Source organism: Idiotropiscis lumnitzeri, chromosome 13, assembly GCF_059441095.1.
Source record: "Idiotropiscis lumnitzeri isolate Australia: NSW breed Sydney's pygmy pipehorse chromosome 13, RoL_Ilum_1.0, whole genome shotgun sequence".
Taxonomy (NCBI): Eukaryota; Metazoa; Chordata; class Actinopteri; order Syngnathiformes; family Syngnathidae; genus Idiotropiscis; species Idiotropiscis lumnitzeri.
Window position 1 is genome coordinate 11,284,384 of NC_142403.1, and position 13,079 is coordinate 11,297,462.

Consider the following 13,079-nt stretch of genomic DNA (forward strand, 5'->3'; position numbering starts at 1 on the left):
TTTGAGTAGCATGTCATTGCATCACACTGAATGTTGCTTATGAATTGAGAAACACCATTTTAATTTGATGTGCAATGTTTGACACAGCCCAACATTCTGGAATTGGATTTGGTCCAATTGAATTTAAGATCACTGCAGAATAATAATCGTAGTCATTAAACTATTTGTTTCTACTAAATTATCAAAAAAACCTGGAGTCAAATGAGCTTTATGAATTGTTTAAATATTAACCACTGGTTTAATTGAGTCTAATGCCCCTTGAACTTTGCTCATTTTTCACATCTCCTCTAAGGACATAACGGCTGGCTGGCCAGAAGAGGGCGAAGACGAAGTAATCATTCTGATTCACACTTTTTAAATAACCAGAAAAAAGCATTTCCTATTAATTAGCATGTGATTAGTGGGCACATTTATATCTACCCCAATAAGCATTTCACTCACCGAGAGATATATTAGCATTAATAATCAAGAGTAAAGACGAGTGGCTCACTTCCGCTTACTAAAATAAATGTTATTTGAAAATGAAATACGGATTGACAGACATTGAAATAGGACATTTTCTCTCCTGGGTTACACTAATAATAACAATTTCCATCTCTCACTGAAACACGCCAGGTCAAAGACAACATTTCACCAGCCCAGACTTTATTATTTGCTGTGTTCACAGACGTTGGCAAAGAAGGACCATTTGGTCACAATCTGACATGCTGATGAGTTTCGCCTTTTAGGACTTGGTCTCCTGAACCTTTTGGATTTCCTGAACAGACAGAGAGACAGACAGAGAGAGAAAGAGATTCGCATTCATGAACAAAAGGAAACCATTTGAAAATCAGAAGTTTCAATACGATTCAAGGACGATATCTTGATTTCCAGATGGAATTTGTATTGACTCACATCGTTGAGGATCTCCTTCAGCTCCTCATATGCTCGTTCTAAATCGTCATTAATGATGACAACATCAAACACTCCTGGCTCCTTACCTGGACAGAAACAATTCAGCAGATGTTTTGATATTTTGGGCATTTCATCAGTTTTCAATTCGGCAAAACTTACTGAGCTCCATGTCGATGCGTGCTGCCTCCAGACGTTTCTGTAAACTGTCCTCTGACTCGGTCTGTCGGTCTCGCAGACGTTTTTCCTAAGGAAATAGTCTTTTTATTTTTTCATTTCCATTCTCGTCATGTCATTGGATTGCTATCCAATATTTTTTTTTTTTACAAAAAGAAAGCCTTTTTGATTCTACTATAGGTTCAAACTGAAAAATATTACAGAGGATCACACATTAATTTAACTTCTAAGAATTCTGTCTCGTTTTGATAAACACGTTGGCCTTATACATTGTATTTAAGTGTTAGTCATAAAATTGAACATATACACAGTATAATATATTCTATATGGTATAAATATACATGTAGGTGTACCTAATGCTGTGGCCTTCGCTCAATACTGTATATGAAGTGGACCCTTTACCAGAATCTCCATAGATGGAGGCTGGATGGAGATGTAGATGGGGTTCAGGTCCGTCTCTTTAATCCTCCTCACACCTTGGATATCCACATCCAGGATGCAGATCAGGTTCTTGGCCTGCACATCTACTATGGCAGCTTTACTATGAAACACATACAGTACACACACTTGTTGACTTCCCACATAAAGCGACTGAGCTAAGAGGATCGCTGCGTTGATCTGAGCCGCTTTTTGCGCCCACCTCACAAACACACGCACACATACGTTATAGTATCAGGGGTTAATGCACCATCTGTCCTAAGACGTTTAATATCCTCTTGACCCTCTTGAACCCAGTGGACCAGTTTTAGAGTGCGCTCTTATACAAGGCAACTAACCTCTTGTCTATTGACTTAAAGTTTTCAAATGGGTTGCCTATTCATAGGATGTCTGTAACAAAGTCGGCAGTAACAAAGTATTTCAACACAAGTCCGAATCTATTCTCCCATTTAAATTATTAAAAACAGCCAGCTTTGTCCCATTACTTTTGTCCAGCTTTACCATAAATCTGTCATCACTTGATATCAAAGTGCATTCACATTTTATAGCAGTTAACTTGGTTTTTTACACACGCATGAGTTACGAATGTCATTAAAAAACACTGCAATTTCTACTTCCTCATTTTGGGGAAATACAAAATTGGTTTCATTATAATCGAGCGAGAATACGTTGATTTTGATAGTATGTACAGGTGTGTCAAAATAAATAGGAATAGCTCCACACAATAATTCCACATATTGGATGGCAATATTTCAACTTAAAACTACAGTCAAAGTTAGCAAAGTTGCAGTTTGGCACCACGCGAATTGGCTCAGTCGCAGATTTCTTTTTTTTTTTCCTTTTCTCTGTTGATTTATTGAGATGCACTTGCAAGTCAGCAGCTGTCGGCATTACCTTGTTCCATATAAATTGCCAGAGAATTCAGCATTCTCAATAAAGTCACCGCGTTGGATGCCCTCTTGCATGGCCTCTCGGCTGGTGAAGTGGTAATCTGTGTGAAGCGATCATATCATATCCATATTATGACGTGCACAATGACGACACATGAAAGTCAACTTTCTTAAAGAGACGCATACTGCACTCGATCATGAAACGCTCAATCATTAGCATGTAGGAAAATATTGATGTGCCAACACAACCTTACTGTGGCTCTACTAACTTGACTGTTTTCATGTTACACATCTTCACTATGCAATGTTGCTATGTTTTTATTTTTGAAAGTTTGTGGGGAAAAAAATGTGTTTCAACAATGGTGGTCCGTTAGAGAACTTTCAAGTGGTTTGTGTTACAATTCTTGGGCGCTAAATTGAAAAACATAATATATTCACTGACCCTTGGCACGGTGGAAAGAGTGGGCAGACTCCATTTGGGCCATTTTCAATATCAGTGAAAAAATTTTATTATATTTTCTCCACTGCCATGACAATCAAGATCAGGGGTGGGCAAACTTTTTGATTGAGTTCTAAAATTTGACCGAGGGGCCGGACCAGGAGCAGATGGATGGAGTGTTTTGGTAACCTCACCTCATTGAAGAAAAAAAATGCATTTAATTTGAAATGAAAGTGAACAAAAGAATTGCAACAATATATATATCTTTGAAAAAAAAACACAGTATTTAGAAAATAAAACGTTAACAAGATTTATTCATTTAATTTTCTTCAAGTTTGGCGGGCCGGATTAAAACGTTTAACGGGCCGCATGTGGCCCCCGGGCCGTAGTTTGCCCACACCTGATCAAGATGATGATAATAATATTTCAAGGAGACTAATCATTGACATATCAATCACCAATAAATAAATCCCCCAGGTTTTATTTCAGTCATTAAACTTTAAATCACCTTCTTGCAAAATTACATAATTGGAGTTAGCCCGCTCTTGCTCTCACTGGCTCAAATTGGCCTTGAATTAATAATAATAATAATAAAAAAAAGGTTTCCTATGATGCTAATGATTGGTTGCAGGTTGTTCACACACGAGCAAAGGGTGCCGATTTTGTGGAATATTCCTCACAAAACGGGACAGGACAACTGGACTCACTATGGAGGCATCACGGGGGGCTATTTTCAAAAGCTTTTTACTCCAAAGTGTACTTAATGTGATTCCCCAAATCATGCATTCTTCTTTTTTTTCTTTTTTTTTTCAGATCCAAACTGCACTTCCAATATATCCAAGGAGAGTGTTCCAGGGTGATGAAAGTAACCCCCGTCCCCTCTGCCTTTATATAGACGCATATGGAATCACACCAGCGGTCACCTTCATGTGTGGTTTCTGATTCATTTGGGCATGAAAATGACGTGTCTAAGTCTTCTGACGAAAAGACGTCTGCTACGGGCAGTAAAGTAGCCCCCAGAAGCATGGGGAGCGTGTTGAGGCCTACGGAGAAAGCACAGCAAGCAAGCACGCACGCACACACATGCACGCACGCACACACGCTCTGCTTTATCTACAGGAAGGGAGACGATGTGGGAGGTAACGGACAAAGCCATTTTGTCAGTTCACTTGGGAGTAAGAAGTAAATCAGGAGCCCCGGGCCAGGCTGGGAGAAGTCATACAAGAGGAATTGATTGAAATATTTCAGAATAAGATGCAAATCCTGTCCAAGCCTACGACAGCGCAGGTGCTAAAACGCTCATCACGTCACAAGTTTGAGCCGCAGCTCGGAAGTACCTTTGCCGTTTTCCTCTCCAGGGCGAGGGCTCCTTGTTGTGTCTGTGTGGAGAACAGGACAGCATTAATAATACAGTTTTTTTGGTGTGTTTTTTTTTTTTCAAGAAATCAACAAATAAAATGAATCATACATCATGCTGACAACACAAGACGTCCTCAAATATTAAGAGACAAACAGTGCTGCATTTATTTTCCCCCTGGTATGTCGCTGACAGGAAGCGTTTGCTCCACTTACGTGACACGCTAAATCCAAACACCCCTTCGTGGTCCTTCATCAGCCTCTTCATCAGTGTGCTCTTGCCTGCTCCAGATGGGCCACTTAGCACTACAGGTCTTGGTCCTGACATTGTCTGATAAACAAACACACATCGAAGACATGATGAGTGATTAACCCATGCACGGTGATTTGTTTTGTTTTACTCAATTTGTTTTACTATTATTTATAACTTATTGAACTACCAATATTACCTCATTCACTACCATTGACGGGTATAGACGCCAAAAAGTATATTCATCTTACCTGGGCTGGCAGTGAGTACGTTAATGGTTATAATTGTCTATATTAAGATTTTTAACTGTAAAATGAAATACAGCGCAAGCTTTTTAATAGGCACTCAGCATTTTCAAAAAAACAAACATATGCTCTTTTGCTAGATTTGCTACAATGCAGGTTAAACTGCGCGGTATACAAAGATCTTAGGACAGTCAAGATGGATCACTTGACACTAATGACTAATTTCAGATCAGACAGGGATTTAAAATCTCAGGACAGTCCTGTCAACTGAATATACAGTCCAGCCCATAAATACTGTGAATAAATAATTTCAGGCTTGTTTATTTTATGTCATTTGTTTATGTTTATGTTTAATCCGTATTTTTTTCTGAGTGAATCGTTGTAATGGTCATTGAGTCAACATGTTAATAGCATAAATGTCATATGTAGCTATATTACATTTATTTGCTCATTCTGAGTATATTAGATTTGCGGTCTGGGGAAAAAATGAAATTTAAGTTAATTTTTGGAGAGTTACAACAAGGTAATACACGATTCAAATATAGTCTGCTTGTCATTATGTCATGGACATAGATAGATGACTTATTTAATTAATTTTTTTACATTAATTATTGGGCAAAATATGAGTAGGTTCATTTGTGAAGAGCAGGCTGCAAATAGGCTTCGCTGAACTCGAATTGCCACAGAAATTTCACTAAACCGGAAGTCCTGTTAAGTCATCTTTGCTAATCTCTTGATCCCTGCTGCTCGTTTTACACATTTCACCTCCACTCACATACTGTACACGCACACACACACGCACACACACCCCCACACACACTCACGCTCAGACAGATCTAAAAGTAGATCTCTTCTTTTTTCATCCCAAAAGTTTTAATTCATCCTAATAATTGACTCTTTTTAAAAAATTTTTACAGTCATTCAAATAAGAAAATATGCTTCCCCAGGAAATTGGTGAGTGGGGTAACAGGCCTCCAGGTCAGGAAAACGATAAGAACGCTCCTAGATGAAGTCAAGGCGAGCCTTGAAGTCAACAGGATTAATTGGGCCTGAGCGAAGGTGCAAGGACAGGTGACCTGTTTATAGATGTTGTGTCATGAGAGTTTGTTTATTTACAATCGTGATGCCGGGCATTTGATCTTTTTAGATAGATCTCTTTTATACGCAGAACAAAAAAGTTAATTACGACTCCAGATTTTCTTTTCCACATTTACAGCAGTTAAATATTTACACTTTTTTTATAATTGCGTCTGCGTTTTTATTTGGGATATTAAGCACGACAAATCTTGTATATTTGTCTTCGCAATGACAGTTCAATCTATTTAAATTTTCTCTATGGGAGGTGTCAAACCTTTTTCAGTTATATTTGTGTAGTTTTTTTTAAATTATATTATATTCTACTGAATTTCCCTCATGAAACAATGACGGAATTTTTTTAATGTATCAAGACAATTTCTGCACAAATTCTACTCAATTTCAGCTTCTGTTACATTAGTTTGAATATAAAATGTTTTGATTAAAAACAAAATAAAATATGAAATACAATGTAGAATCTGAAGTTAAGTGTATGAATACGATTGAATTTGTTCTCGTCTCATTTGGTCAGTTAGAACTGGTCATCCAATCATCAATTTGAGTTTTTCCAACAACCCCCCAAAAAAGCAACTAAGCAGTATGTTATAAATAGATGTATTCTAAAGATAAGCATTCTAATTGTGCTCCAAATTCATATTCTAATAATATTCTTTTTTTTTAGTGTCACTTTTCCCAAAGAATTTCAATTGAAGGCGTTCGCTTACCTTTCTGCACCCTTGAAGAGATGTGGAGTGACGCGCTCAGTCAGGCGTGATGTTCACCGAGGGATTCGCTGATCAGCTCACTGTCAATCTCGATTAATGCCGTCTTCCCTGCGCAACATCCGCGACGGACCAATCACACGTCTCCATGCCGGGCTGCAGCCCATCCACACCTGGAAGCGTCCACAGGTGCTCTGATGTATTGACAGCTGATAAATATCTGGAAGTGGCTCTGTCATCTCTGTTAGTCTGATGTGAAGAAATAAAGTGATTAAACTCATCTCATATCATGAACAGATATTTGCCGAGGTATGAATTGTCCTTGTGGTGTTGTCACCTGCGTAATCTTTCCAAGTAAAAGCACAGAATTGCACAAGTAAGACTCCTTGGCTCCAGTTGAGCCGTGACTGGGCCCGACTCGGCTAATCCTGCGGTGACCCACTTCTTAAGGTCGACACGTTGACTCGATCACCACAGCTTGACCATTTCACAACGCACTCCGAAGACACAACTTTTATTAGAGTAACCAGATAAAGACAAAAAAGTGAGGAGGTTTTATGAGAAGAAGAAACATTTAGACAAACGCTGTACAGTAAATACAGTCGGGTTGTTCTAATCGACATCATATACAAACAGCAATTCAAACACAAAAACTATATACAGGTGCTTTGCAGGAAAACAGACAAAAAGGGGTTATAAAAGTGTTAAATATTGTCCCAAAGGCTGTTATTCAGGTCGTCCAAGTTGCAGGAATTGGCAATAGTTCATGTTAAATGTCACTTTGGAGCAGTTCCCCAAATGGTCAGGAGTTGTCGTCTTCCTTTTAAAAAGTAGGTCCAAGTTGAGGGGAGGTGAGACTGGGAAGAGGATGGGAGTCAGGCCAGCTGCTCACAAGTCCGCCCGTGACGTCACAGAAAGACCCTCCGTAAGTCGCCGGGAGAGGTGATTGTGTTGCACTGAGGGCACAGCTTCTTTGCTCCCTAATGAAGAAAATCACATCTGAAATAAAACATGTGGCCGAGGAGGAGATTTTCTTGCTGGGGGAAACATACCAACGTTCGGAGCCAACACTCCTCACAGTGAACATGCCAGCACTGGATGGAAGTGAGCGGGGTGGAGTAAGTGTCCTAGCGGATGAAACAAACGGGAGGTCAAAATTGGATTGCTCATTTGTAATGGAAAATGTAGCCACTAGGTGGCGATCTACTGCAATTTAACTTGCTCATGCTTCGAGCTACGTGGAAGTTTAGAGGAGGATTTTTTTTTCTCTGCATATAATGACCAACACTTTGCAAGTCTGGAGTATTTATTTAATATATTAAATTAATAAACAGGTTAGTTAGAAGCTCCACATATTGGCTGTTTTCATTTCACAGATTTAATTGGAGGCCCCACGCAAATGAAACATCTCATTACTTGTCCTCAAATTGGGGGAAAAAACAGACAAAAAAAGAAATATTTAAATCAATACAAAATGTGCTACATTTAAATTGGATTCTAAAATTGCGAAAAGAACACAGTCATAAAATACAAGAGAATTAATCATTTTATAAAAAAAAAAAAGAAAAAAGAAAAGAAAAAAAATTGAGGTCCCAATTAACTTGATAAAAACAACATTTGGCCAACAGTGACGAGGTTCTTATATAAATCAAACATAAATGAATTAAACCTTTTTTTATAGAATTTTCAAATTGGTGACAGTGACAGGTGCAGAGATGAATTACAACTCCCCAATCTATGTATTTTTTAGATTCTTTCAAAAATATGAAAATGTTGCCGTCCCAATAAAATCTAAATTGTACATTGTACATTTTACATTTTATTATTTTGGGTATAAACAAAAGCAACAACCAAAAAAAAGATACATTTCAAGATCTTTGAGGAAGAAAAAACTTCCTCGGAATTACAAATACGTCTGTGTCAACAAGCGGCCCAAAAAGAAGGCGTGCACTCACCATACAGATCAAGCATTTAAATTTGTCTCCTTTCCACAATTGTTTCTCCAAATCCCGAATGCGAGATTTAAGTGCGTCCAGGGATGTCAGCGCAGAGTCTTCAGAGAGCCTTCTCGCACGCACACGCACACGAACACACACACAAGAGACCGCGAGTTAGAAGCTGCATCGTCATTTATAAATGGAAGACATATTAAATGATTGGCTGGCCAACAAGGACAGTGAACATGAAATTTAGCGGCAATCACATTGACTGCATGCGCTGTCATTTATCATCATGGGGGTGCTGTGTGGTTTGGGACTTTGCATTAATGGTGAACACAGCGACAGATTTTTGCTGTTTTTTTTTTTTTTAATTCAAAAACATTGTTGAAGCATACGTCATTATAAGTTGAAATCAAGTTTCATATGCGTGAAGGTTGTCAGCATCATGAGCTAATTTTTGCTGCTCTTTCATCTGTATGCATCAACTGCAAACTTTGGGGATTACTTAATTGGCAACAAAATGTAAAATTCTGTTTTGCAAAACATTTATTGATGCCTGTTGAGATGCATGGGGGGGGGGGTGAATAGTTGAAATCCAAAAGTCTTTATGAGAAACGCTGATAAAAATCCAACATACTATATAAAAAATAGGGCAGGGTGGGGATGAAAAAAAAAAGAGAAAATATAAAAAAATATACTGAGAAAAAACAAATGTGTGACGATGTGAATCGGCAGGTGTTGAAGCGCAAGTGTGCTTTGAGTGACCGCCACACAAAGTCTCGTTTCAATCCATCACAAATATGATGCTTCCATTTATTGTAATATTTCCAAGTCAAATAATCGTCAGAGCAAAGCCTTGAAATGCCACAAACTGTGATCTTACATGTCTCCGTCAAGGTTTTTGCAGGTTTTGGGGAGGACAGGCGCGCCTGCATCCTTCACTTTATCTCCGCCGCTGGTGGACGGACTCGCTACATGGACACACATCAACACAAAAATTCTTCGTGAGCTGCTGTCAATGACGTGTCATTCTCATCATTCCTTTGAGGCCGGCATACCTTCGTTTGACCATTTGGAAATTTCCCGGTGGACTCCAGAGTCAGGCGATGTGCCGACACTGCTACACAACAACAAAGAAACGCAAAGTCAGACGCAGCTCACAGTCAACTTTGCATTGAAGGTGAAAAAGCTTCAAAGTGATCTGGAGATTTCAAGAAACATACTCAGCTGTTGTCTCCTTGCTGTTTTCTCCAGAGCAAACGATCACGTCTGTCTCTGTGTATCTAAAGTCAAAGCTGAGGGAAAAGGCTTAAAAGAATTTGTATGACTGCAAGTTAATATTGTCTTATAAAGTTTGAAAGGAGATTTGAAGGATGACAACAAGCCTGACTTAGGAGAAAATGTTATTTTGTAAAAATCCCTATCACAGTTTTCAGGATGTTTCTTTGTTATTAAAAAGATGTTTTTTTTTAAAGCCGCGTTTCCTATATCACTTGCCCACATTACTGTCACAGGTGACTTCAAGTGAAGGACAGACGGACAATTTTAAGATTTCAAGGATACTGTGCTCGACCGTACTCTAAGGTGTCGTCTCCATCCACGTCGAGGTCTGCGTCGCTGTCCCGACCTTCTTTGGACGTGCTGCTCACCAACATTGACCCTGAGGATTGGAAATGGGATAATAAAAGGGATGCGCTTATGAACGAGAGCGACATTTTGGATTTGGACAATTTTTATGAATGAGGCCGGCGGGTCGAGGCCGGAAGGTTACCCAGGTCGCGGCCTGAGGGCAGGGCGACTGACCGTCAAAAAAGGGTCAAGTGCCCAGCTCTGCTTATTTCTATTCCTGTGCTTGTTCATTTCATGATTGATTTGTGATAGATTGACTGAATATGTGATTGATTTTTTTTTAAACATTTTGCAATATCCTTTCCTTGCTATGCCTTCATAACAAATCGAATCTTTTTTAAAAAAAAAATTTATTTCCAGTTTCTCAAGGGCAAAGCATGCTCTTCAGTTGAGCGAATCTATCTTGTGACAAGTTTGCATGTCAGATCATGTCATTGCGCAGATGCTAACCTTCAAGGCATGTTCTTCCTCCGTAATGTAGATTGAAAAGTTCAGTGCTTTTTCCACAACTGCCGCTCAGTCAAGTTATTACCGACCGATGCACAGCATCACACGCACGCACGCACGCACACACGCAAATACAAACACACGGCTACCTTTGAACCCTCCGACGAGCGACATCATCTGGATCTTCCTCCTTTCGTTCCACTCATCCTCCGACGGTGTCGTGTCTGCAGGGACCTCCTAAGCAAAACACACACACACACACAAAGAGAGCGCATTTACACACGTGACCAGCACACACTCGGATGATTGTGTTCATGCTTCCAGAAGCCTCTGGCAGCGTTTTCATAAAAAGTGAAGTGTCTTCCCATGAATACATGCAGACATGACAGTGATCCTGATGGTGCATGGACAAAGGCAGCCAACAGTGTCCGATATCAATCTGGACACGCTGATATTTGTATTTGGATCTCTCCAATGACAACGGAAATGTCACAAAGTATGCTTTCATCTGTCTTTTAAAAGATGAAGGGGAAAAAAAAAGATCAAGTCAACCGTACCTGACCGTCGTCTGGTTTCCTCCTCTTCATTTTGCTGATCCTGACTGAGGACAAAAGACAAAGTTGAGGCCATATTGACTGGGCAGAAAAAAAACAAAAAAAAACAAAACAATCTATTCGGAAATCTCAATAACGCATAATGTATTTAAAATGAAATAAACCATGTAGCCCACTGCTCAATAAAGGAATGTCAACTCCAATAAAATGTCTTTCGAATGAACATTGAATCAGTGAAGAAAATAAAATATAGACATACATTTCAGGGACAGCTACAGATCTCCGCTTGTGTTATTAACAGAGAATTTGAATGCCATTAAAAAAAAAAAAAAAACTGTGTTCTGGATGCAAAAAAGATGACTCTCAGAGATACAACAACAAAAATAAAACTACCGTATTTTTCGGACTATAAGCCGCTACTTTTTCCTAGATTTTGAACCATCTAACTAATACAACGGTGCAACTCTTCTGTGGATTTTTATTTCACCAGTAGGGGCGCACTATAGTTCATAAAATACGCTAAATAAATCTCGATTTTTTTGGGTCTGTTCTGTTTTAATTAGCAAATTTGTTTATGTACCTTTATGCGCATTCATAGTACAAAATTGTTCTTTACATGCAATAAACAACTCATTTTTTTAAACATAGAAAACTGCGGCTAATAGTCAGATGTGGTTTGTATGTCGTTTTTTTTTTTTGTTCGTTTGTTTTTTTGGCGCCTTACAGTCCGGAAACTACTCTTATATATTTGGATTCAAAGGGCAAAAGTTTGTAGCAGTGTGCTTTTTTGCTGAACAGCAACAAGGAATTTGAATGACCTTCTTGCATATTATCGTCGTTGCCTTGGGAACGCAATTTTGTCCGCCTGTTGGCATGATTACATCACACGCACATCCTGATCACAAATATCACGTACAGTAAGAGCATGGCACACTAAAATGATTGTGTGTCACTGCACCTCCACTTTCCTCTGTGATATAAAAGTTAACATGGCAGAACTGTGGACGCCCCCCCCCCCCAAAGCACACCCCTCCCCTTCCCCATTGGGACCACACTGACTGCAGATTGCAAGCAAGGGACATTAGCTTTTAGGGCCCCTTAATTTCTGCATGACAGTGGCTCTGACAGCGGGGTGACGGAGGGTTGCGGTGGTGGTATGCTACACACACGCACCCACGCACACACGCACACACACCCCCACACACGCACGCACACACACCGGGGCTGGTGGCTGTGACCCGGAGCCCCGCCATGCCAGCAAATATAATGAGGGTTAAAGAGGCGGTCATAGATGAGGAAGAGCTCATCAAAGAGGAAAGAAGAAGAGAGGAGAAAAAGTGAGAGGTTGATTAATCAACACAAGACACACTCACTCAAGCACAATCGTCTTCGTCTGACGTGTATTTAGAAGCTCATTATGGCATGCTGTTAAAAGCCCAATAAAGGCTAACAGACCTGGACGGCGTTGGCACTTTGAAGAGTCAGCTTGAAAGTGAAAAAGCTCGACAATGTGGGAATGATTCCTTTCTTTCAGGCATGATCACAAAATGTGTGTTGCAAATTTTAGGCCATGTATCTGCCAGGATTGTGATTGAGTCAGAAATGGCTTCAAAGTACGGGTGTCCAAGTGCGGTCCTCGTCAGCCTGTTTTATTTGTTCCCCTCATTCGAATAATCAAAATCGGTATCGGGCTTGAGCAAAGCTTGCCGATGAGGTGAACATTTAAATCATCTTTGGTGAAATATGCTAACATATAAAAATGGGCTGGATGAGGGCAAAAAATAAATGCACCACCTTTCACTGGAGTATTTTATCTATTTGAAGTCAAATTTAAGAAATTTGGATCATCATCCACTCTGTGTGACTAATTACCTTTGACATCATAAATTACATATACAATATTTCAATTAATATGGAAAATGCCCCGTGGTAATATTTTAATGTCAATTACTCATTACTTACTGTTTAACATAGTTTATTTTTTTTTTTTAATATGAAAAGTATATAAATATGGATACATATAAAAA

General features: G+C 39.3%; 2 protein-coding genes across 4 annotated transcripts in view; both read right to left on the bottom strand.

The window, feature by feature from the left end:
• Positions 1 to 624: 624 nt before the first annotated feature.
• guk1b (guanylate kinase 1b) lies at positions 625 to 6,652 on the bottom strand. 2 transcript variants are annotated; one of them, XM_088314026.1, is made up of 9 exons: positions 6,486 to 6,652; positions 4,408 to 4,522; positions 4,173 to 4,214; positions 3,759 to 3,878; positions 2,401 to 2,497; positions 1,471 to 1,609; positions 1,054 to 1,138; positions 895 to 980; positions 625 to 757 (listed from the first exon to the last, which is right to left on the bottom strand). In XM_088314026.1, the coding sequence occupies exons 2-9, from the start codon at positions 4,517 to 4,519 to the stop codon at positions 725 to 727; spliced, it is 714 nt and encodes a 237-aa protein (XP_088170152.1). In that variant the 5' UTR covers positions 4,520 to 4,522; positions 6,486 to 6,652; the 3' UTR covers positions 625 to 724. The 2 variants fall into 2 exon arrangements, with proteins under 2 accessions (XP_088170152.1, XP_088170153.1); XM_088314027.1 differs by lacking the exon at positions 3,759 to 3,878 and having other exon boundaries at positions 6,486 to 6,651.
• A 374-nt stretch (positions 6,653 to 7,026) lies between these two features.
• LOC148324342 (E3 ubiquitin-protein ligase RNF220-like) overlaps positions 7,027 to 13,079 on the bottom strand; it is a 29,406-nt gene continuing 23,353 nt past the window's right edge. The window contains exons 8-16 of one of the 2 annotated variants that reach the window (XM_088313331.1): positions 11,056 to 11,099; positions 10,648 to 10,735; positions 9,986 to 10,082; positions 9,646 to 9,705; positions 9,481 to 9,539; positions 9,306 to 9,393; positions 8,438 to 8,546; positions 7,535 to 7,609; positions 7,027 to 7,462 (exon numbers count right to left, since the gene is read on the bottom strand). In XM_088313331.1, the coding sequence (XP_088169457.1) occupies positions 7,391 to 7,462; positions 7,535 to 7,609; positions 8,438 to 8,546; positions 9,306 to 9,393; positions 9,481 to 9,539; positions 9,646 to 9,705; positions 9,986 to 10,082; positions 10,648 to 10,735; positions 11,056 to 11,099 (692 nt within the window). In that variant the 3' untranslated portion in view covers positions 7,027 to 7,390. Of the gene's footprint in view, positions 7,463 to 7,534; positions 7,610 to 8,437; positions 8,547 to 9,305; positions 9,394 to 9,480; positions 9,543 to 9,645; positions 9,706 to 9,985; positions 10,083 to 10,647; positions 10,736 to 11,055; positions 11,100 to 13,079 lie in introns of both variants that reach the window. The other variant, XM_088313330.1, reaches the window with a different exon arrangement.